The sequence below is a fragment of the Sminthopsis crassicaudata genome, chromosome 2 (assembly GCF_048593235.1).
Source record: "Sminthopsis crassicaudata isolate SCR6 chromosome 2, ASM4859323v1, whole genome shotgun sequence".
Classification (NCBI taxonomy): domain Eukaryota; kingdom Metazoa; phylum Chordata; class Mammalia; order Dasyuromorphia; family Dasyuridae; genus Sminthopsis; species Sminthopsis crassicaudata.
The window spans coordinates 38,217,710-38,242,966 of record NC_133618.1 but is presented as its reverse complement, the minus strand read 5'-3'; the positions used below and the strand labels follow the sequence as shown (position 1 = coordinate 38,242,966).

Below are 25,257 nucleotides of genomic sequence, written 5' to 3'. Positions count from 1 at the left end.
TCAAATACCAAGTTTGCCATTATCACTTTGGACAAGTCATTCTAGTACCAGCTGCCAGATGTTTCCTCATCTGCAAAATAAGCAAGGTGGATTTCATGACATGGTAGATTTAGAGTTGAAAAGAGATCTCAAAGGTTGTCTATCCCGATGCCTTCTTACAGATGAGGACACAGAGTCAGGGAGATCACAGTGGGAGAGATCTGAACCCCAGGTCCTCAGATTCCAGTTCACACCCAGAACATCCAGTTCACTACAGACCTTTTTCTCTAAAATTGATGATCCAACTTTTGTCAGAAGACACAAATATATTTGAAAAGTGATAAATTGTGTTGTAGTTGCGGTCCCCTCCTCCCAATCTCATCCCAATTTTCTGGATCCGAAATGCTTTTTCTGTGGTGTGGTTAATGAAGGACTAATCTTCCTTTTACTTGATTGAATTATTTTCCATCATGCATCCATCTATTTGGGGACAGGGTTTTTTGGGGGAGAGGCAGAGTAGTTTCAAAGAAATCTGGGAAGGTTGACAACAGATATTCTTTAATGTTGGTTTACAACATCAGAGGAAGGAGTGTTTTTGATTAAAATCACAGACTATGTACAACATGTAAAAATATATACAATGAGCACAGTGCATGACAGCTAAGAAAAAGTTATCCCAAGATGGTGGACCCATTGGAGATGGGAAGAGTGAGAGGTTGTCTCTGGAGGAGACAAGACTCTAGACCACAATTTCCCACTCCTGGCTGTTCTTGGGGGCTCAGAAGGGAGATTTGGTCTGGTGAAAAGGCAGTGTAGTAGAGAAGGAGCAAAGATCTCTGCCTGACTCTGTGACCATCATATGTCACAGCCCTCTCTGGTCCTCAGTTTCCCTAGTTGTAAAAATGAGAGGATTCTCTCTCCCCTTATTCATTTTTGACCTCCAGATAACACACACACACACACACACACACACACACACACACACACACACACACACACACACACAAACACTCTTCACTATTTCCCATGGAGCATTTTGATTTGACCTCATATTAGAAAAAAATGGATAAAAATGAGAATGGTGATGGTGGGATTTTGGCTAAGGGCTCTTAATTTCAGAATGGGAGGGAAATCGCAGGGAAAGATGCTCCATAACTCTATGCTGTTGGACTAGGAGGCAGAGGATGGCAGAAGCTTTCTAGATCTATCAATATCTGAGCATTGACAGACATTTCTGCCTTGTGTCATTACTGGGACAGGAGAAGGAAGGAATGAGTTGGGACCTGAGAAGTCACCCCCAGACCCAGGTTATGGTTGATCTGGAGAAATCCATGACCTTCTATATATAGCACTCTGAGCTTGCTGGGATTCCATCTGAAAAAATGACAAATATTTGATCATTGGCCTTCTACTTGAACACTTTTACCTACTACATCATGAGGCAGTCTATTCCATTTTGGGGTAACTTTAATTGTTAGAATTGTTCCCCCACTACATCTTGAGCTGAAATCTGAAACAAACTCAGAAAAAAGTAGTTCAGTCTAGACTATTTACCTAGAACTAACCTTTTGGTTCCTTCTGAGAATGGATCAAGGGATATTCTTGGTGTGGTCTCCAAGCTAAAGCTGAAACAAGATTAAGTTGAAGTGTCTAAAACTCAGTCTCAAGCTTTAGCCTTAGGGTGGGATTATAGAACAGCTGACAAATGTCAACAGCCAAGAAAGCATCCCATTTCTCTTCTCCCATCATGCCATTCAAGCCTATTAGCTTCTCTTCCCCCACCCAACCACTAAAGATGACTTTTATCACATGCGTCACATGTCTTTCCTTCTCTCCATAGTCATCATAAGTCACTCTTGGGGCCAGAGAAAGTCTCCCATTTTTCTGTTCCACTAAAACCCCAGAACATTTATCAAGACTGTGAAAGAGAAGTCCAGTGAGAGAGACTGAGAAAGTCCACACATGAACCAAGGGTAGTGAGAGGTGGGAGAAGTAGGAAAGAGGAGCAGGAAAAACTGGTTTTCTCCTTGAAACTCTTCACTTCTCTGGGGTGGGAATGTAGGTCCCCTCAGTGCCTAGATGCGGCTGCCAGAAGTGCTCCCAGAATTGATGGGTAACTTGACACTGTCCGAGGTGCTCTTCAGAGGGGAGGGGCCCCGGGCCTGGAGCTTCATGGACCAGTACCAGAGGAAGATCAGGAATCCTGAGGAGAGGGAGAGACAGAGAGAGTGAATGGGGGAGTGGGCTATCCAGACCTACCCTTGCCTTCAAGTCCCAATCCTAATGCCATTTATCTACGACTCCTAATACTTCTATAAATCCATCTTGGACATTTTGGGCTCATTTCTGTTTTTCCCTTACTCAGAACCACTACAGCAGTGGTTCTGCTGAAGCGGTTACCAAAACCCTTTGGTATTGGCTAAGAAATAGACTAGTTGATCGGTGGAATAGGTTAGGTTCACAAGACAAAAAAGTGAATAACTATGGCAATCTAGTGTTTGGCAAACCCAAAGACCCCAACTTTTGAGATAAGAATTCACTGTTTGACAAAAACTGCTGGGAAAATTGGAAACTAGTATGGCAGAAACTAGGCATGGACCCACACTTAACACCGTACACCAAGATAAGATCAAAATGGGTTCATGATGTAGGCATAAAGAATGAGATTATAAATAAATTAGAAGAACATAGGTTAGTTTACCTCTCAGACCTGTAGAAGAGGAAGGAATTTGTGACCAAAGAACTAGAGATCATTATTGATCACAAAATAGAAAATTTTGATTATATCAAATTGAAAAGTTTTTGTACAAACAAAACTAATGCAGATAAGATTAGAAGGGAAGCAATAAACTGGGAAAACATTTTTACAGTCAAAGGTTCTGATAAAGGGCTTATTTCTAAAATATAGAGAGAATTGACTCTAATTTATAAGAAATCAAGCCATTCTCCAATTGATAAATGGTCAAAGGATATGAACAGACAATTTTCAAATGAAGAAATTGAAACTATTTCTAGCCATATGAAAAGATGCTCCAAGTTATTATTAATCATAGAAATGCAAATTAAGACAACTCTGAGATATGACTACATACCTGTCAGATAGGCTAGGATGACAGGAAAAGATAATGTGGAATGTTGGAGGACATGGGGGAAAACTGGTGGAATCGTGAATACATCCAGCCATTTGGAACTATGCTCAAAAAGTTATCAAACTGTGCATACCCTTTGATCCTGCAGTGTTACTACTGGGCTTATATCCCAAAGAGATCATAAAGAAGGGAAAGGGACCTGTATGTGTAAGAATGTTTGTGGCAGCCCTCTTTGTAGTGGCCAGAAACTGGAAACTGAGTGGATGCCCATCAATTGGAGAATGGCTAAATAAATTGTGGATATGAATATTATGGAATATTATTGTTCTGTAAGAAATGACCAGCAGGATGATTTCAGAAAGGCCTGGAGAGACTTCCATGAACTGATGCTGAGTGAAATGAGCAGGACCAGGAGATCATTGTAAACTTCAACAACAATACTATATGAGGATCAATTCTGATGGATGTGGCCCTCTCCAACAATGAGATGAACCAGATCAGTTCCAATAGAGCAGTAATGAACTGAACCAGCTACATCCAGAAAAAGAACTCTGGGAGGTGACTATGAACCACTACATAGAATTCCCAACCCCTCTATTTTTGTCTGCCTGCATTTTTTATTTCCTTCATAGGCTAATTGTATATTATTTCAAAGTCCAATTTTTCTTATGCAGCAAGATAACTGTATAAATATGTGTACATATATTGTATTTAACATATACTTTAATATATTTAACATGTATTGGTCAACCTGACATCTGGGGGAAGGGGTTGGGGGGAAGGAGGGGAAAAGTTGGAACATAGGGTTTTGTGACTGTCAATGATGAAAAATTACCATGCATATATCTTGTAAATAAAAAGCTACAAAAAAGAACCCCTGGTGATGGTCTGAACTACACAATTCCCCATTTTAATCATTTGCTGTATTATATAGATATTGAATTTTCTGAGTGTGAGGTACTATCCTGACAGGTACTCAATGAAAAGAAATGGGCACGTATAAAGGACCCTGGGTTGAGAGTCTGGAGATATAGATTTGAATCCCGGCATGGCAACCTATGTGACCTTAAGCAAAATCACACCTTCTCTGAACCTCATTCTCTTCATCTATAAAATGAGATGTTTGGGCTAGATATACTCTAAAGTCCTTTCTGTGATTGTGCCTTCTCCCTTATCTACCCCAGTGTCATCTAGGACCAGACCTAGAGTAGATGTCACTTAGTAAGTGACTATAGAAGGCTTTTCTAGGATGCCTCCAAATATTGGTGCTTTCCTCCTTTAAAGAAAAAAAATTATTATTCAGTTATATTTGACTCTTTATGACCCCATTTGGGAATTCCAGGCAGAGATACTAGAGTGGTTTGCCATTTCTTTTTCAAGCTCATTTTATAGATGAAGAAACTGAGGCAAATGGGTTAATTGATTTGACCAGGATCACATAACTTTGAATTCAGAAAGATAAAGTCTTTCAGCTTCAGGTCTGGAATGCTATCCATTGAGCCATCTAAAATTTCACTAAATCTTTTTGTTTGTCAGTCCCCATCTGTAAACTGGCAGTAATGATAGCAACTATCTCCCAAGTTTGTGGGGAAGATTAAACAAGTATTTTGCCAATCTTAAAGAGCAATATAAAAATTAGATATCATATATTTTATGTTTATTTGTATGCACATTGTAACTTTCCCCCACTCAATCCCAGTAGATTAGGACAGAGCGTCTTAAACTTTTTCCACTTACAACCTCTTTTCACCAGAGAAATTTTTATGTGACCCTGGGTATATGGGTATATAAAATAGGTATACAAATCAAACATTTACTCATAATAAATCATAATTCTATGACCCCTCCACATTCAGTTTAAGAAACTTTGGATTAGAAGTTCTTTAATTTAGTTAATGGGGAAATATGACTTCTCATGCATAATCAATATTAAATTTTTGCCTTCTCAATGGGTGAGAGAGCGGCTGGAGGAAGGGAGAGAATTTGGAACTTAATTTTTAAAATAATGAATGTTAAAAATAATATACATTTTAAAAACTGAAAGGACAAAAATACCTATTGATTGATAGAATAAGATTTAGGGACCCTAGAGGTCATTGAGTCTAACCAGACCCCCTCATTTTACAGATGAGGAAACTTAGACCAGAGACATTAAGACATTTGACCAAAGTTATACAGTTAGTTAGGATTTGAATCCAAGTCTTTCTCTCTTCAATTCTAGTGTTTTCTCCATTGTGCCATACTACCAGGAATGTCAAGAGAAGAAAGAAGGGTCAGAAGACTTTGACTTAGAGCATCTTAAAGGATCTTAGAGGTCAGCTAGCCCAACATCTCATCTTATTATTCTCTTCTATATTGGACAGAGACATTGGATCAGGGTGGGGTCACCTACTGGTCTGGAGGGGAATAGCAAGGGGCAGGAAGCCCTCACTGTTCTTCCTGTAGGCCCAAGTTGACTTTGGGGAGAAGGGACAGAGAAGGACGCGTACCCACCTTGGAAGGAGGTGATAATGCTGAAGAGATAAAGCACAACCAACTGGAACATGCCAGAAGTGAAGGCAAAAAAGACCAAAGCCCAAGGGATGCCCAGGACAAGGCTGAGCCCCAGCAGGGTGAGGGCATGCTGCCACTTCTGGCCACGTTGGTTCAGCCGCAGTATCTGCACTGTCATGGTGCCCAGCATCACAGCGTTAAACAGAAACACCAGGCAGAAGTAGCCCAGGTTCATGATGTAGCTGACGATAGGGTCCCTGATCCAGCACCTGCAGGATGCCCAAGGAACAGGATGGGAAGGGACAAGAAAAAAAAAGAAAACTGAGACTAAGAGCCTATCTTGGGGAAAAAAGCTCAGAACTAGGAACTAGGACACCTGAAATCAGTCTTAGACCTGTCATAATTAGTTACATGAGGAGAGAGTTAAATCTGGAGCTTCTACCAGTTTCACAAGAGAGAAGACAGGGGTCAGCAGAAGGATGCTGGGCATTTAAAAAAGTAGAAACAGTGATGCCGGTAATAGGATTTGGGTGAAAAACTGAAGATCACTGGCAGATTGGGCGGGGGAGGGGGATACATATTTAATTGTCTATGAACAGCCTATAGAACAGCTGTGAGGAGGGGGATAAGAACTAGAGGGCCCCCTAATTTCTCTTCTCTCTCCCATACCATCCCTATTGGCCACATACATGGAAGGGTAGATAATATCTTCAGATGACTTCTGGACGGTGAGTATGATGGAGCCATAGTTCTCCCCATCCACCAATGCTGTCACTGTCACCAAAAAGATAGGGAGTCCTGGAGAGAGAAAAAGAACCCAGAATTACATCCTTCCCAGACAGCCTTTGATCTCCCACCCCACTTGCCCAACCCAGCTCTTACTGCATGGCAACCACTGGGGTCAATGTGTGGTGCTGCTGAGGAAGGTAGGGAAGAGGAGCCTGCTGGGAGACCCCCCCCTACAAATATTTTGATCTTTAGGGAAGGATAATTGAGTTTCTTGAAGATGAAGAGAAAGCATGAAATAAAACATCTTTAAGACTGAAATTTTAGGAAGACCCCTTAGAAAAATCGCCTGACATTTTTCTGAACTCTCTCCATCCTGAGGAAGAAAGAAGCTGCCAAGTGAGAAAGAATAAAAGTTACTTAGAGAAAAGTCCATAAGCCTAAATGACTGAGGGGAAAGGTCAGAGGTCATAGATGTAGAAATGGAAGGGACGTTAAAGGCCACCAAGCCAAGCCCTATTGAGAGAACTGAGGGTCAGGGGAATTATTTGCCAAGATCATTCAAGGAGCAAGAAATAGAAGAGGCATTTGAATCCAGTACCATGGACAATAAGGTGGATAATTAATATGTTTAGAAGTATGTTTGGAAGGATTGCACATGTTTAATCTATATTGGATTACTTTCTGTCTAGGGAAGACAGTGGGGGAAAGGGAGGAAGAAAAATTTGGAGCATAAGGTTTTGCGAAGGTGAATGTTGAAAACTATCTGCATATATTTTGAAAATAAAAAAACTATTATTAAAAATTTAAAAAACAAAATAATGGTTGGATGAGTAAAACAATGATGGATAGATGAACTAAAGTAGTGCAATAGTACAGCCAAGAGAATCAAGGAAAGAAGTTATTTCAGGGTAGAAAGAGTAGTCTTTAGTACATCAATATGACCAATATAAAACTCTTTCTTCAGGATCAAGATGCAGTCACTTGCTCCCATGTAACCTCCTCCACTTTCCCCTGTCTCATCTTCCCCAACCGGACATCCTCCCCCAGGCTCAGCCCGCCTGCTCACCCCAGCCCACGAGGCACAGCTTGGCCAAGTAGCCATGGACATAGGTGCTGAAGACTTCCACCACCAGTCGATAGAGATTATAGCCTTCGATGCCCATCCAAGTGAGGCAAGCCAGCAGAGAGAAGTGCAGGAAGATGGCGCTGATCTGACAGCCCAACTCATTCTCCAGGAGAGCCACAGGTTCACTGAGTAGAAAGCTCAGGTCCAGGAAGAAGACGGAGAGCAGGAGGTTCATGTGGACTTTGATGGTGTAGTCTCTCTGCTTTCTCCTGAAGGAGAAACCATGGGATTTAATGGCGGTGGGAGGTGGAGAGATAACTGCTCTGACCCATTTACTCGACAGAGGAAGAACTGGGGTAGTCCATCCACTGTCACCCAGGGACCAAAGGAGTAGAATTAGCGTTCAAATCCAGCTTACTGTAAGGATGGCATCCTTGACACTTTAGGATGGGCTGAGCCACACACAAACCCCCAATGAGGAGAATGGTGGACTTCATCTGGGTTTGGTTTGCAACCAGTTCTGCTAGGTCCTTGCTAGGGATCACCTAGATAAGTTTCTCTGAACGTTGCTCTCTCCACTTGCAAACTAGCCGGTGAGTCTAACTAATCTCTGAAGTCCTTTCCAGTTCTAAGATCCTACTATCTATCTAGGATCAGCCCTAGGTCTGAAGTTTGGACTATCTGGACAGCTCCTTGGTTCCTCCTCTAGACTTTGGACAGCTCCTGGGAGTTAGTGAGTCTGCCTCCTCCATACAATTGTATCAGAGGGAGTGGGTTACAGTGGAAACAGCTCCCGTTGGAGCACTGAACTCAGGGACACAAGAGCTAAGTTCATGTCCCAGTTCTGCTATTTACTGCTTGTTCAGCCTTGGGTAACTTAACCAAGCCTTCATTTCCTTATCTGTAACAGGAGTGGAGCCTTCTAAGGTCCCCTTCATGTTTAGATTTTACTTGACCCCTAATTTTGTGACTTCAATTAACTAATTGGTATGTTGATAATAGGTAAATTAAGGGGGATGATCATATGGCTCCTTTAAGTAATTAGCTCTCCCAGGGTTCTCAAAATAGGGTTCTGTTTACAAAAGCCCAATATATATGTCACTGCCAAGGAACATCTCAACAGTGTTAATTGCTATAGACTCTGAAATCAAGGTTAATTATGGAATCGTGGAAAATAGGCTCATTATTTTTGTGAGTACATGGATTTCTGGACTTTGAGGAAATGCTGCAAGGGAGGACCTCCCTTCTCCTTTTCTCCCACAGTCCCCCCACCCCCTCCTCCAGAGCCCAAGCGGATCCATACCGGGAGAACAAGTAAATGGCAATGGTCAGGATGCAGGCCAAGGCTGAGATGACACAGCCGATGTAGGAAAGCAGAGTGAGATAGTGCTTGTGGACGACATCCATTTCCACGGAGGACACCTGTGATGGGAAAGGGACATTGTGATCAGACCAGAGAGATGGGCAAGAAGGCAGTTTGGGAAGGGCAGGGTGGGGCCTGTATCGTGACTCACCATCAGTACAGCAAAGTAAGTCAGATGGTTGCAGAAACAGGAAGTGTTTGTCTCCCCCACCTTGGTCTTGCAGCCAGAATCACTCCAACTCCCTGGGCTTCCAGCTGAGAAGAGATGGTAGGGACTCAGGCAGGTCAGTTCCAACCCCTCGTGGGGGACCTTGTGGGGATTTCCCCATGAGATCTCTCTTTACTTAGAATTAGCTCTGAATCTTCACTCTAATCAAGAAAACTGGTTTGGGAACAGCAGAGGGGTTCTGCTCTGATTAGTTTTGGGGACATGACATAAAGCATCTAAAGCTAATGATAGGTGGTTTGGGGCAGACTAAGTTTCCTACTCCCTCCAAAAGTCAGGTTCTCCTGAAGTTGAGCCCAACCCTTCCAGAAACCCAACCCCTCTAAAGGGAACAATTTCTCTAATTTCATTCATCGGTTTTAGGTTTTAAACTCAAATTTCTGATTTCTAGTTTCACGTCTGAGTCTTCTCCATTCCCTCCCTGGATCCTGTCTTTGCTCGGCTTAAATCTTTCTGATTCCTTTATTAGCTATTTTCAATCCCAGTTTAGAATCTTTATTCTATCTGCCTCACAAGCCAGCAGTGTGGCTCAGTGCAGAAAGACTGGTTTTGGAACCCCGGCACTTGGATTCAAATCCTAAATTATAGAATAGTTTTTCTCTTGAAGACATAGGAAAGATAAACCTGGAGACCTCCTTCTACTGATTGGTGCCTTCTCCTGCCTCTGTCTCAGACTAGCCCTTCAACACCGGGCATATCACTTAAACTTTTTGTACTTCAGTATCCTCTTGAACTTCCAGATCTCTGATCCAGGGATTTTTTTTTCCCTCTTGTCGGAATCTTCTCCATCTCCTACTTTCAAACCCTGCTCAAAATTTCCCAGGTCTCTGCTCATTCCAGTTGCTTCTATCTTTTAAATATAACCCAATTTAAGGTTCTATTCCAGGGATTAACCTAATACTGAGAAGTCCCCTGCTCACTCTCTCCATACTTACGTTCTGAGTTATCTTCCCAGAACACACACTGGAGGGTCACGTTCTTCTGTAAAAAAAGAAAAGGTTTGTATTTGTTATCCTCAGCTTTCCTTACAGCTCAGGGAATTAGGTAACTAAGGGAGGGGAGGCAGGTCTGGATTTCAGATTAATTTAATTCTAAGTTTTCATGACTCATCTTTCTAGATAGAATTGACTGGCTAACTCAACCAAAATGGGCAGCAATGCCATAGACAGATAAGTTGGGGGAAGAAAGAAATTGAGGCAGGGAGATGAGAGTTTTAAAGGAAAGCAATGAGTCTTTCTTGGCTCCATCACTTACTACTATCCACTTACTCCATCACTTACTAGAAGTGACTAAATCACTTCCCTTCACTGATTCTTAATTTTCTCTACTTTGGAATGAGGAGCTTAGATTAGATGGTATCTAAGGTTCCTTCTAAGTCCAGATCCTAATCATTCATTCATTCAAATTCATGATAAAACACCATGAGTCTTAAGCACTTCCCTGATCTACTGTGGAGAGAAAGGCTCTACTTTAAAGCAGGTAGACCAGATGGACGACACCCCCTACAAGTACCCTATCCTCTCCAGAAGGAGCTTGTTCTACTCACCGGTTGTGGCTGGTGCCAGAAGGTAAGGACCACGGGCTCCTGAAGGTTGGACACCTTGGTGTTCTGTACAACAATACCCAGGACTTTCTCCCCAAGGACTTGGCTGGAGTTTTTATCCTGAAGACAAAGGGAAGGGAAAATTTGTTACCTCTCTCTACTGATGATGGCATCTTCGCCTGTGTCTGTTATTGATTGGCTGTGCAATCTTAGAAAAATCACTTAACTCTTCTGAGTCTCATATTCCTCATTTATAAATGTGAGGATTGGTCCAAATGGACTCAATGATCTTAGGTTGCCATTCTTGCATTCATCCTCCCCCTCATCATGCTGCTGAATGGGTCTGGGAAGTTTTATAGCAAAACTGAGAAGAAGGCCAAGCTTATTTTCTGAAACTCCCTTACCAACCTTGTCTTCCCTTTGCCCTCCTCCACCTCTGCAGTGTCTCTTTGCTCCCTCCCTCCCCTACTTGTTCTCTTCCCACTCCCACTATCTACACCTGTAAATGGAGGAGGACCTAAGTTACTATGAGAGCCCCCTTACTCCCTACCCCAACCAGGGCGAGTTGCATTTGAAGCTCAACCTCTCACTGTGGAATGAAAGATGGCTTTCCCATAAAAGGACTGTAAGTATGGAAAGCAAGAGGTAGTAGTGGAGGGTCAAAATCTTTTTTTGGCATCTCAAGTCACTGAATAGGTGGCCCCCTATTCTGCCCAGGGGTAATACTGGCTTTGAGAGTCAGGGGTGTTGTAAGGAAAATGATACAGTAATGGGAATAATTATTATTATGATTCATTGCATTTTAGTCCCCTGATTCCATTGTTCTCCTCCCCCAACACACTGCTGGGAACTGCTTTTCCCTCCCAGAAAGGGAAAATCGAGACAGCTGCTCAGCCAGGGTACCTGGAATAGGGCCTGGCTGCTAAAATCCACGAGAAGGAGCCTCTTGTTAGCTTCTCCTCGCCTGCCTTTGGCCTTTGCGAAGAGGGCACCGGGCAGCTTCACGGAGTACTTTTGCACCGTGTTCTGTTCCACCTGCAAAATCCAAAGAATGGCCATCACCTCCTGAAGCAGCAGGCATGGGAGCGACAAAGGAGCCAGATCCCACGGGACAGGAAGTGGGATGGGACCAAGAAACCAAGACCACCTGGAACCATACAACCTTGAGACAGCAGCTCTAGAAATGGGAAAGAGGAATAACTCCACCCTAGTCCATTCTGAGCTTAGGAACTGAGAGAGCCAGCTGGCTTTTACCGACCCCAGACTTCTTCCCGGATCTGTCTTGGAACCAATTCCCGATTCTAGCCCTTCTTCTCCTCCATTCCCCTTTCCCCTCTTCTTTCCTCATCTGACTGCCCAGATACCGACCTTCACTTTGGAATGGATGTGCAGATCCTTCACTTCTGGCCTCAGTTTCCACACAGTGACATTAATCTTCTCCTCCTCAAAGGAAGCCTTATCCCCATTGAAGTGTACGCCCACCAACTTTGACTCTAAGTTCTGGAGATGTCTAGAGAGTAAGAAAAGAGAACAGTTGCTGAAGCCTTTCTGTTGTGGAAAGAGCATGGGATTTTGTGATCAGAGGACCTGGGCTCCTGCATCTGCTACCAACAAGCAGAGAAAGCCATTTAATTTCTCCAACATGGAGTTTCCATATAGCTCTGTGAACCTTCAAGCACCCTGGAACTATCAACTCTGCTTATTCCTATTATTGTAGGAGAGAAAAAGGAAATGGTTCAGGGAGACACACACCAAGAAAGGTTCAGAATGGAAGAAAGGAAGAAGTAAAGAGAAGCAGAAAAGCAAGGGAGGCAAAACCTGGAGGAACACCTAGAGAGAAGCGACAGAACAGCAGTGGGAAAAGGGAGAGTGGGATCGATCAATAAATGTTTATTAAACACCTACTATGTGCTAAGACTAAGACAAAAGACTCTCAGGAGCTCACAATTTAATGAGAAAGATAATAAGCAAAAAAAAAAAAAGTACATATAAGGTAAATAGGAAATAATCAACCAAGGGAAGGCACTGGAGCTAAAAGGGATTGAGGAAGGCTTCCTGTAGAAGTAGGATTTTAGTTGGCATTTAAAAGAAATCAGGGAGCTCAGGAGACTGAGTTGAGAAGTCAGAGTGTCCTGGGAGAGAAGGAGAAAAATTTAGGCTTTAAGTCCACCTCTCTCCCTAACTCTCAGTATGACTTTGGGTAAGCCATTCTTTGGTTTCCCTTAAAAAAATTGATAATTGCATTTCAATGTAACTGGCTTCCTTTCTAACCCTGAATCTACATTTAAAACATTATTTTTGAGGAGGGCTCCAAAGGCACCACCAGTCTGCCCCAGAAGTCCAGGACTCCCACGAAGGTAGGAACAGCCCACGTTCTGAAAGAAGAACTCAGATGTTCTCTAGGGTGGAAACGGAATTTTACAAAAGTTTCAAGTTCAGCCTGATATGACCTCCCCTTTTACAGAGTGACAGGCTCAGGTCTGCCAAGGACAAAGGACTTGCCGAGGGTCTCAGTCAATAAGGGGCAGCCCTTTTTCACATGACCACAGATCTTTCTGATAAAGAGGAAAGAAAATTGGAAGACCTCAGAAAGTAATGAGCTCCCCATCTTAAGCAGAGGTCACATGGCCATTCCCCAGGTGGGGATGCCTTTTCATATGTGGATTGGTCTGGATTTTTTCCAAATCTAGAATTTTGTGATTCTAGGAAATATAACTCAATGCTTCCTGATTCCAGGAAATATGACTCAAATTTTCCTCATTTTCCCTTTCAGCCTCTTTCTTCCACCCCACCCCTTGGGGACCCTGTGGCTGGGGACCTTTCCAAGGCCAGCCAGTGATAAGCCCCGTGTTCTCTTTGCTCAACCCCTCTGGCGCAATGCCAGATGCTGTTGGCGTACTCACTTGCTGTTGGAGGTCGGCTTCCTGCCGGCCTTTCCAGGGTTGCTCAAGAGCATGCTAAGTGACTGTAGTTCTCGTTTCAGCTCGCACATGTCCACTGACGCATTGTGAGAAAAGACATCACCAGGGGGATCTGAGGAGGACAGGGAGTTGCAGTTAAGGTGGGATCCATTATCCACTCTCTACCTGCTCCTCTCCACCCGAATGGAGTGGGGATGCTTCCACCAACTTGGCCAAGGAGACCAGTTGTTTTAGATATTGAGGAGCCTAAATCAGATTAATCTTCAAACTAATAGGCTCATACATCAATCAGTCAATCAAAATTTATTAAGCACCTACTATGTGCCAAGCACAGTGCTAAACATTGGGAATACAAAAAGAGAAAAAGATTCCAAACCAAGAGGTTCATAATCAATCAGCCAATCAATATTAAGCACCTACTATGTGCCAAAACACTGTGTTAAATATTAGGGATACAAAAAAAGAGAAAGACTATCATCTTCAAATCAATAGGCTTATACATCAACCAGTCAATCGATACTTATTAAGCACCTACTATGTGCCAAGCACCATGCTAAACATTGGGGATACAAAAAGAGAAAAAATGGATTAGATTGTAACCTACTTATTCTTTGGGTCCAAATAACTCAAGGTCACCTCCTCCATGAAACCTTCTCTCATCCCCTGGTTTAAAGTGACTCTCCCTTCTCAAATGTCTTACAGAATTTGATCTGGACTTCTCTTTGCACTTGCCTTTTCCTCCCTCATAAGGTATTTATTCACGTAAATGGCTTTCTTGTTTATATAAATGCCTCCTCCTTCTTTTCCATTAGATTATAAGATCCTTTAGGGGAGAGTCTTGTATCATCTATCTTTGTATCCCTCACACAAAGCACCTTGTATACCTCCCTAGTACTCAGCCTGAGGAATTAGACCCCAGGGATGAGGAACCCACTTTCTCTTATTTCTACTTAAATAATTCTATCCATCTCAGCAGAGATGCAGAATTGGAAAGGGGAGAAACTCAAAGAATGGAGGAGGATTAAGAATGAAATCTTCCCAGCCCCAGCTCCAACCCCAGCCCTTCAGGTCCTGTGCCCACCTCCCATCATTACCATGGAAGTGGAAGGTGTATCGATGGCTACTCAGAAGGCTGGTGTTCTGTGGTTTTCTCCAAGAGCTGTAGGAAGGGTTGAGCAATAAGGGCTCCTGTGCCAAATCTGCAACCTCGAGGCTGCTGAAGCACAGGAACTTGCGGGCCTGGTCACTCAGCACATAAGTGGTCTTGCCATAAGTGAGTTGGAGCTTCTCAGCATTTGGAAGCCAATAGAGGCAAAAATGATACGGGCCTCGGGGAGAAGGGAAGTGCCAGGACAGGGAGTCTTTGGCAGGAAACGGAGCCTTGATTGTTAAGGAGTTCTCTGTATTCTCAATGACAATGTGGTGAGAATGGCCTTGAACGTAGTTCAGGCTGCTGGAATGGGTCTGGTTCCTTTCCCCACAGAACCTGAACTCATCTTTGTGGTTACTGCCCTGTGTCCCTGTGGAACAGAAGAAGATGGAGATATATCAGGAAACTCAGCATGGATGTGGAAGAATTCGGTGTATCTGGACTGCCTCTTTTTCTGCCCAGCAAGGCAGTGTGAGAGCCAGGCCCCTCGTCTGAAATGAATGAAGAAATAAATGAAATGAAACGAGAGGATTTCACTCGATGACCTCTGAAGTGCCTTCCAGCCCCAGATATTTTGGACCTTCCTGTTCTTTGGACCTCACCATCCTGATTTTCTAAGCCTCCTTTTCCCAACCCCACTATTTCATGGTCTCTATTGAGCAGTAAATTTCCTGCAATGCCCTTATTTAAAGATTTTTACAGACTATTTAAAGTTCTATACACATTGTTTTCTGGGCCTCACTTTCCCAATTTGTAAAATGGAGAAAGGAAAAGAAAGAAGAAAGATCATTGGATAAAATGAACCTAGCGAGTATTTATTAAGCATTTACTATGGAAGGAGCACAGTACTGTGGCTAGATTGCAAACTTTTCTATTCTACTCAGTAGAAGTTATGGAATAAATAGTAGGATTTGGGAGAAGAAGGCTTAGGAAGTCAGAGTGGTAAGGCCCAAGAAGAGGGAGGATATGGAAAGGTCATTGAGTCAAATTCTCTCATTTCATTCATTAATTTTAAATATTCTTTGAATTTCTTTTTGACTTCCAAATTCTCTCCCTCCTGCTCAACCCTTCCCTACCTATTCATAAGGTAAAAAGGCCAGAACTTCTAGAGAGACCACTTCTTTTACAGATGGGGAAACTGAGGTCTAGAGAAGGAATATAATTCTTCTAAAGTCACACTGGGAATCAGTGGTAGAGCCAGTTCTCCTGACTAACTCTAGCAGGGGAAGCTTTCCCCTTTGCCATGTTTTCTGTGCCAGTTAGAATTACCCTTACAATGGAAAGAAGCAGATTCTGGAAAATGAAGCACTCAGGGAGGGTCCATCTAGGGAAGGGATGCTCAGAGAAGAGGAAGGACACAATACCTTGGAAGAGGAAGAACAGACTCATATGGAAAACTGCCACCTTAGGAAATGACTGACCCTCCATGTTCCTCATCAGTATCACAGGGAGGTCACCACCTGAAAAAAAAATCAAGATCAGCATCAACCTTTATCTTGGTATTTTTTCCCTTTCTGGGGGCCGTGGAGTCAGGAATCCCTTTGTTCTCATCTCAACTCATAAACTTCCCAATCACTTAACCCCAGATGGCCTCAGTTCCCTCATCTGTAAAATAAGAGGGCTGGGTTGGACAGCCTCTGTGAGACTGGGTCTCCCGAGTTCCTTCCCAATGTCTACCTCACTGCCTTCCTAATCATCACAAGTAGTCTCCTATGTTTCCAGCCACAGAGTGGGGTTAGGGCTTGGGACAGCTGCAGAGCCCAGAAACCCCAGAGTGAGAGGAAAGTAAAGGAGAACGAACAAAGAGGTCCCAAGCCTGGGACTGGAGGAGAAGGGACCCCATCTGGACAGCTCTTCAACCTTCTGTCACAAGGGGGAGCCATGGCTCATTCATTTCCCTCTCCCAATGTCACAAAGCTTGTTTTACGCCTATTGCTTGGTCTGTGGTTTCTTTAAATGGTCAAATTATCCCAGGTAATTATACTGGGACTCTTAGGGAAGATCTGGGGCCCTAGATATGGAGGCCAACTTCAATTGTCCCTTCGATTAACAAAGAGGTGGAAACCTGGACCCGAAGAGATGAGTGGACTTAACGGAATATCAGCATTGAACGAAATCAGACTATTGAGTCAAATGGCACTTTTCTCTCCATTATGGGGTTTTGAGATAATAATGATGATGATAAGAGCAATAATAATATGTTTCAAAGTGCTTTACATTCATTTGATCCTCCCAATAATAACTCATCCATTGTTGCATCCCCTGTACCACCCAGTGGTTCCAAGAAAACCCAAATGGAATCAGAAAGACTCATCTTCCTGAGTTCAAATCTGACTTCATACACTTACTGGAGGTATGACTCTGGGCAAGCCACTTAACTCTCCTTGCCTCAGTTTTCTCGTCTATAAAATGAGAAGGAAATGGCAAACTATGCTAGTATCTCTGTCAAGGCTCTGCCTCTCTTATATCCAAAGAGATCATAAAGGAGGGAAAGGGACACCCATGTGCAAAAATGTTTGTGGCAGCCCTCTTTGTAGTGCCAGAAACTGGAGACTGAGTGGATGCCCAACAGTTGGGGAATGGCTGAATAAGTTGTGGTATATGAATGTTATGGAATATTATTGTTCTGTAAGAAATGACGAGCAGGATGATGTCAGAGAGGCCTGGAGATGAAGTAAGCAGGACAAAGAGATCATTATACATGGAAACAACAAGATTATAGGATGATCAATGGACATGGCTCTCTTCAACAATGAGAGGATCCAATGATCTTGTGATGAAGAGAACCATCTACATCCAGAGAAAGAACTTTGGGAACTGAGAGTGGATCACCACATAAAATTTTCCCTCTTTTTATTTTCTTTTTGCTTTGTTTGTTGTTTGCTTGCATTTTGTGTTCTTTCTTACTTTTCTTCTTTTTTGATCAGATTTTTCTTGTGCAGCAAGATAATTGTATAAATATGTATGCCTATATTCGATTTACATATAGTTTTACTATGTTTAACATATATTGGATTACTTGCCATTTAGAGAAGGGAGTGGGGGGAAAGAAGGGAAAATTTGAAATACAAAGTTTTTCAAGGGTCAATGTTGAAAAATTATCCATGCATGTTTTGTAAATAAAAAGTTTTAATAAAAAAAGACTGCCTTAGAATAATGGGGGCCCAACTGAAATGACTGAATGACAACAATCCCACTCTAATCTGCCACTCTCAGAAAGTCCTCAGGGTTTTACTGTTCTGTAAATTCAATATGAGTCAGCTGGATGATGCTTTCCTGGGGTTACATTAATAGAGGTGTGGTTTCCAGGAATGGGAAGGTGATAATTAATGCCCACTCAGGATAGCTACGTAGTGCAATGGATAGAGCCCCAGGCCCGGTGACTTAAGTTCAAATCTGACTTTAGATACTTATTAGCTGTATGACCTCAGATAAATTTTAATTCTGTTTCCTTCAGACTTTTCATCTGTAAAATAGGATCAAGAAGGAAAAGGCAAATCACTCCAATATCTTTGTCAATAAAACCTCCAAAAGGGGTCATAAAGAATTGGACATGGCTTGGACACAGCAACAACCCATTCTATTCTGCTTCTATCTGACCTTATGTAGGGAGTACTATGTACTTGGCACTGAAGTTTAAGAAGAACACAAAAAACTATTGAGTGTCCAGAGGGACTGGATTAATTAGTTGCAGAGCAATGGATGGAAGTGACAAATTGGAAAATTTGAATTTAATTCAGGAAAATATTCTAACAATTTTTGTTGAGTCATTTTTTAGTTGTGTTCAACTCTTCATGATTTCCATTTGGGATTTTCTTGGCAAAGATAATGGAGTGGTTTGCCTTTTCTTTCTCCAACTCACTTTACATCTGGAAAAACTGAGGTAAACAGTTAAATGACTTGTGCAGGGTCACACAGCTAGAAAGTGTCTGAGGATAGATTTGAATTTAGGAGTACTGGCCTGGAATCAGGAGAATTATCTCCAAAATTAAATGCAAATTGGCTTCTAAGTCTTCACCAGATGGCTCTCAGCTCCCTGTCTGATATCATTTCACAGCCTTTTGGTCATTCTCTACTCCAGGGAAAATGGAAGACAGCTGTTTCCTGAATGTGGGGTAAATGTCCACTCTTTCCTTTATGAATTTGGGTAAGCCATGCCCCACATCTGAGAGGTATCCATGGGAGTACCCCTGCACAACTTGGGTCAGATGCCCTCTCCCACCCTAGCCATGTAAAGTCCTCTATGACCTTCCCCAACCTGTCTTTATAACTTTATTGTTCTACTCCCAACATACTGTGGAGGTCATCATACACTCTATTCCATCTCTCCCAGCCGTCCCTTTGTCTTGGCCATCCCTCTTGCCTACAATGCACCAGGAATAGAGAAAATCAACATCTCACTATTCAAAGTATGACTTCTTTCCATGTAGACTTGGATGCACCAGGTGATAGAAGGGACCTCAGCACATACAAGGTCAAAGCTAGAAGAGACCTCAGAATATACAATATCACAGCTCAGGATGTGGAACTTAGAGAAAGAACGTCAGAGTTGGAAGGGGTCTTAGATCTTAGTATGTCAGAGCTGGGAGGGATTTTAGAACAGAGAATGTTGGAGATGGAAGAACCTTAAAATGCAGAGTATCATATCTGGGAGGGATCTTAGAACACAGAAAGTCAGAGATGGACGGACCTTAGAATTGAGGATGTCAGAGCCGAGAGGGATTATGGATTATTTGAGAAGCAACTTGGTCCAATGGAAACATAAAATTTAAAGCCATTACTAGTTGTATAAGTCTAGTCATTTATGAATTTTAATTTCTTCATCTGTAAAACAATAACAATATACAGTATCAGGATTCTTTATGATCTTTGAAACACTTATATAAACTATTATCATCTAGTTCAACCTTTCCATCTTACAGATAACAAAGATGAGACCTCAGTCTTACCAACATCACATTGTCTGTTAATAGCATACCTAGGGTTTTATCAATCAGAGCTCAAACCACTGCTCTTTCTGCCTCCCATTTGAGGATCTAAAAGGTATTGAAGTCAGAGAATCCAGATTTCAAAATAGTATAAAATTAAGCACCATCTCCTGCATTAAAGCTGGGACAGTCAAATGAATAGGAATTATGTTTCTTTCCTCTTTTATATCCCCCCCCCCCCCAACTCTTCAATTGACCATCCACTTCCTGGTTTCTCTTCCTGCTCTAGATGGGTGGGAATTGAGAGAAGTAAAACTGAGTTTTAGAATGTTTTTCCCCAATTCAAAAATAGTAAATGAAAGTAGAGTTGAGCACAAATTCCGCTGTCCACTCACAGTTCACTCCATCACTGAATGGGCCACTCAGCAATGTCTTTAACTGACTGAGTAGGTAATTCAGCTCATTAAGTATTTACAGAACTCGCCCTATGTGTTCAACTGGGCACAAGTGAGAGATAAGGTTCACAAAACAATAATCCAAGGGCAGTGAGATAACATATCAAAGGCTATTCAGAGCCATAACATCTCAATAGGGACTTCAGAGATAATGTCTAGCTCAATCTCTCTCCCTAGAATTGTCCTTGGTTCTTAGCATTGTGGGTAAACTGAAGAGATATAACCTGAACAATAAAGGACCCTGAGTCCATGGCAGAAGACTGGGTTGAAGGAACAGGGAATTATTAGTTTGGTAGAAAAGTTTGTAAGTATTAGCTAAACAAAAAAGGGGAAAGACAGTCCCTGCCCTCAAAGAGCTTCATCTAATGGGAGATACAGAATGCAAACAATTGGAACAAACAAGATATGGGACAAATAGGAAATGATCAACACAGGGAAGGCGCTGGGATGAAGAAGGATTGGAGAAGGCTTCCTGTAGAAGGTGGATGTTTACTGGCACTTGAAGGAAGTTGGAGAAGCCAGGAGGATATGCAGAAGGAGAGCGTTTCAGGCATGGGGATAGCCCTAGAAAATGCCAAGATTTGAGATGGAATTTCCTTGCAAGAAACAGCAAGGATGCCAGTGTTGTTGGATCGCAGGGCCCTTGCGAGGGTGTAAGGTACAAAGAGACTGGAAAGGGTGGGAGTGATGGGGTCTTGCAGTGTTTGAAGGATCAACTTGACTTGTTCTATTATAGAACAGAACCAGGAGTTGGGGTGGGGGGGAAGCTGCAAAAAGACAAATTTGGATTTGGCTTCAGGTAAACCTTCCTAGTGATTCCAGCTGTCCCAAAGTACCAAGAGCTGCTCCAAGGGATGGTCATTTCTCCCTCTTTGGAGCTCCCTAAGCAGACCACTTCTCAGACATGGCAATCAGTGAGAATTCCTTTGGTGTAATGATTACTCCAGATGACCATTGAAATGAATGAATGAATGAATCTGAAAGCATTTCTTTCAAGTATTTGCTATGTGTCAAACACTATATGAAGTGGGTCTCTTCCTGCTCTCCAATTCTTCCTGTAGAGGGAATTCCATCTGCATATTCTCTAAGTGATAAAAGGGCATTTGGCGGGGTAGATGGGGCGGGCAGTGACCTCAGACCATTTTGGCTAGGTGATAACAGTTGGATGGGTGAATGGTGAGCTGATTATATGTATAAAACTTCGGAATTATTTTAGTACCAGCTGCCCAAGGGCCTTCTCCTCCATCAGCTGTCTTCCTGGGCCAGAGCCCAGCCCAGGTTACAGGGCAATTATTACCACTGGTCATACCCTAGCTGCTATCTCACTGAGGAAGCCATGACAGCCAAAGGGTGGGACAGAAAGATAGCTCTCATTGCCAAGAGGAGTAGAGCAGGTTCTCCCTCCATGGACAGATGCCTGCAGCCAGCAAATAGGAGCTGGGATACACTGAGATTTGGGGCTGACCCCCCCATATCTCCAATTCTCTCAGAAGAAGGAGAGCTGTCTGTTCATATTGTCCTTCTAGGTGGCAGTCCCTGATAGTTTCTGGGTGGCTTTCTTTGTGCTTCTCACCTCTCCTCAGGGTTGGATTGGTTCTGAACAATAGAACACATTTATATTATTAAGATCTGCAAAATGCTTTATATCCATTATCTTATATTCTTGCAACATGGTTGTCTTTTCCCTTTATTCGCCATCATTAACCATCCTTTCTTTTACAGAGTCTGATGAGTAGTGCCATGGATTGTTGTCCATCTTGTGTTTTGGAAGAGGGCCAATGACATCCACAGGGTGATAGAACACTAGGTTCTCTTCCTGAGTGCAAATCCAGCCTCAGACACTTAATAGCTGTGTATCCCAGGAAGGTTACTTCACTTTGCCTCAGTTTCCTCATCTATAAAAGAGCTGGAGAAGGAAATGGCAAACCACTCTAATATCCCTGCCATGAAAACCCCAAATGAGGTCACAAAGAGTTAGACAGAAGTGAACAAGGCTCAAAAACAGAAGTATTTCATTTTACTTTGTGTCATTGACCATTTTTGAGAGTCTGATGCCTCCCTTTTCAGGATGATATTCTACTTTCATAGTTGAAGAAAATGTTAAATTTCAGTTAGAAGTCAGTGACAGTAAGATGCAATATTTTCCCTAACAATTTCATGGATTTCATGAAATCTATCCCCAAGCAGTTGGTGGACCCCAGATCAAATACCCTGTTCTAAGAGAAGAAAAGAGACTTCTGGAGGGGTCATGCTCCTACTGGGTATGAAAACAATTTTGGTATCATGGCAGCAAAGTCCGGGCTTCAGATTAAGACTGGGTCCTTTGATAGTCTGGAAAGAACTGACAAAACTGAAGAGATGAAAATGACCTTAGAGTCCACCCATTAAACCATCCTTAGATAGGAGTGCCTTCTACATCACCACCTGGAAAGTAGTCAATCAGCCTTTATCTAAAAAAGGAAGATACTAATCTCTGAGGACATCCCATTTCTCTTCTGGATAGTCTAAATAGCAGGACAGCTTTCCTTATGTCAAGCTGACAGACTGTAAAATAGTCATTGTGCCATAAGAAATAGTGGAAAGGGGAGTTTCAGAAAAATCTGAAAAGACTTTTATGAATTGATGGAGAGGAGAGTGAGTAGAACCAAGAGAATTATTTATACAATGGCAACAACAGTGTAAAGACAAACAATTTTGAAAGTCTTATGACTTCTGATCAGTGTAATGACCAACTATGATTCCAGAAGACCAATGATCAAACTTTCTGTCTACCTCCTTCCTGATAGAGAGACAATGGACTCAAGGAAGAATAAAATCGACATGTTTATATGGCTTATGTAAGAATTTGTTTCACTTAACTATGCACATTTTGCCCCAAATTTTTGTTTTCCCTTCTTTTGTTTTTTTGAAGGGAGAAGGTAGGAGGGAGAGAAGGTAAATGCTTGTTAACTGGGAATGGGAGTTGGATCAAAAGATAGAATTCATCTGTCCTGAGCTCACCAAGGGCAGGTAGGTACTAACTATCTCTCTGTAAAATCCTGATTGTCAACTTCCCATTATTCTTTTTATTTTTGTAACATCCTTTCAAGTCTAAAGATTATTCTCCTTATCAGAGAGATAGACAAAGACCTGAGTTGTTTTGTCTTCTCCTTGTCATCCATTATTATCATCCTATTCATCCATTATTCCCTGCCTGTTTCCTCCAATTCAGCTAAAAATACCCTATTTTTTGTCCTTAGCTTTCTTTGATATATTTAGTTTATTCTGAGTTCTGACACTATTTTTTTTGACCAATCAATTGGGGTTAAGTAACTTGCCCAGGATCACACAGCTAGTGTTCAGTATCTGAGATCAGAATCGAACTCAGGTCCTCCTAACTTCAGGGCTGGTGCTCTATCCACTACACCAACTAGCTGCCTCTCTGACACTATTTTTAGAGGACCATCTCATGCTATTTATTCTTCATTTTCTGTATTTGCTTAAATCTTTATAAACTTAAAAAAATCTAAGTTGGAAAATTGATTCCCTATGCACTCAAATTTTTTTAGATGAATTTGTGTTTCTTGTGTTTTTTAACTTGTTTTTTAAAAAAATAATTATTAAATTTAATTGGTTTCCCTTATAATCTATATACTTGCATTTCAAAACTTATTCTGAGAAGGCTTTACCAGATTAATTGCCAAAGGGGTCCATGACAAAGGAAATGTGAAGATCCTTGATTTATGTAAATTTCCTATTTTCTTATTCATTGGAATTCTTTGTCTTTATATCTTCAGAACCTCATTATGTCAAACCAGCTCTTCCTCTTAAGAATGACTTCTTTGTAAAATGGTAGTCCAAAGTATCCTCTCCATCCTTTCTATGAGCCCTTTGAGAAGTTCCTTCTCCATATTTAGTGTGGATGTATGACAATACTTGGCTTACATTTCCACAATTCCAATTCTAAGATGGAGAGTGACTTTCCTCCAAAGGCCTCAATCAGTTTGATCTTAGCAACCCATGGATCTTCTTGGTGATGAGAATCAGGTCCAGATCAAAGTTCCTCTCTTTGAAGGCTTTGAAAGTGTGAGTTCCTTAGGGACAGGGGTCTTATTCACATAACAAAATCATATGATGTGAGAGTTGGAAAAGACCTTTGAGATCATCTAATCTAAGTGTCTTTTTAAAAAAAAAACATTTTACAAGAGCTTGTGCTTTTAAAATAATTTATTAGATAATTATTTTAAATATTTATTAAATATTGTTTAAATGAATAGAAATTTGACAAATTAAAATTATACATTACTTAAATACATATTAATTATTAAAGTTTATTTATTATTTTTAAGTGACAAGTCTTTTAAAAAATCTTTTCCTCTCATTACCCCTCTCTACTCATTAGCAATTTTTTTTAAAAAGTAGGAAAAAAAATCTTTCCATGCATTGGTAGAGATTGGCAAAAACAAATCCTTGTCTAAAAGTATATGTCTCTTTCTGCATCTTAGGTTCACCGTTTTCCTTTCTGTCAGGAGGCGAATGGTATGTTTCATCTTCATTCTTTTGGACTCATGATTTATCATTTCATTGATGGAAGTTCTATAGCCATTTGTGGTTATTTTTCTCTGTCAGGTTATCATTATTGTATAAATTATTCTCTTATTTCTGTTCCCTTGATCTGCATTGGTTCAGAGAAGTTTTTCCAGTTTCCTCTGAAATTGTCCATTTCATCATTTCTTGTGGCATAATTCCATTACATTCATATAGCATAATGTATTTATCCATTTCCCAATGGGAGGATGGCCCCCTAGTTTCTAATTTTGGGTTACCAGGAAAAGAGCTACAGTAAATATTTTTGTACATATTGATCTTTTTCTTCTTTCCTTTATTTATTTATTTTTTGGAGGGGGGAATAGGCCCAGTAGAAGTATAGCTGAGTCAAAAGGAATATGCAGTTTGGTAACTTTTTGGACACAGTTACAAATTGCTTTCCAGGATGGCTATCATCTAGAGCTTCTTAATCTCTTTGTATCAGGGACAGTGGACACCCTTTCTTAGAATAATGTTTTTTAAAAAAAAAACATAATGTAAAGCACATAGGATTATAATGGTAATCAATTACATAGGGAGTTATTCAAACATTTAAAATTCTAGAGTCATGGACTACTTGAAATATCTCAGGTTAGAGAGATTTGTTTTGTTTTGTTTGTTTTTTTCTTCTTTTTTAAAAAATTTGCTAATGAGTAGAGAGAGGAAATAAGAGGAAAAGATTTTTTAAAAGACCTGACCTGGTCCAAACCACTGGTTTTACAGATGGGGAGATGAGACCTAGAAAAAGA

General features: G+C 41.5%; 1 protein-coding gene across 3 annotated transcripts in view; it reads right to left on the bottom strand.

Moving 5' to 3' along the window:
• Nucleotides 1–520: 520 nt before the first annotated feature.
• ADGRG1 (adhesion G protein-coupled receptor G1) overlaps nt 521–25,257 on the bottom strand; it is a 75,857-nt gene continuing 51,120 nt past the window's right edge. For all 3 annotated transcript variants that reach the window (XM_074285859.1, XM_074285858.1, XM_074285860.1), the window contains exons 2-14: nt 15,924–16,019; nt 14,504–14,929; nt 13,392–13,521; nt 11,857–11,998; nt 11,392–11,523; nt 10,492–10,608; nt 9,881–9,926; nt 8,871–8,974; nt 8,660–8,778; nt 7,357–7,625; nt 6,251–6,359; nt 5,562–5,830; nt 521–2,182 (exon numbers count right to left, since the gene is read on the bottom strand). In XM_074285859.1, coding sequence (XP_074141960.1) covers nt 2,055–2,182; nt 5,562–5,830; nt 6,251–6,359; nt 7,357–7,625; nt 8,660–8,778; nt 8,871–8,974; nt 9,881–9,926; nt 10,492–10,608; nt 11,392–11,523; nt 11,857–11,998; nt 13,392–13,521; nt 14,504–14,929; nt 15,924–15,996 — 2,064 coding nt within the window. In that variant the 5' untranslated portion in view covers nt 15,997–16,019 and the 3' untranslated portion in view covers nt 521–2,054. The remainder of the gene's footprint in view (nt 2,183–5,561; nt 5,831–6,250; nt 6,360–7,356; nt 7,626–8,659; nt 8,779–8,870; nt 8,975–9,880; nt 9,927–10,491; nt 10,609–11,391; nt 11,524–11,856; nt 11,999–13,391; nt 13,522–14,503; nt 14,930–15,923; nt 16,020–25,257) is intronic.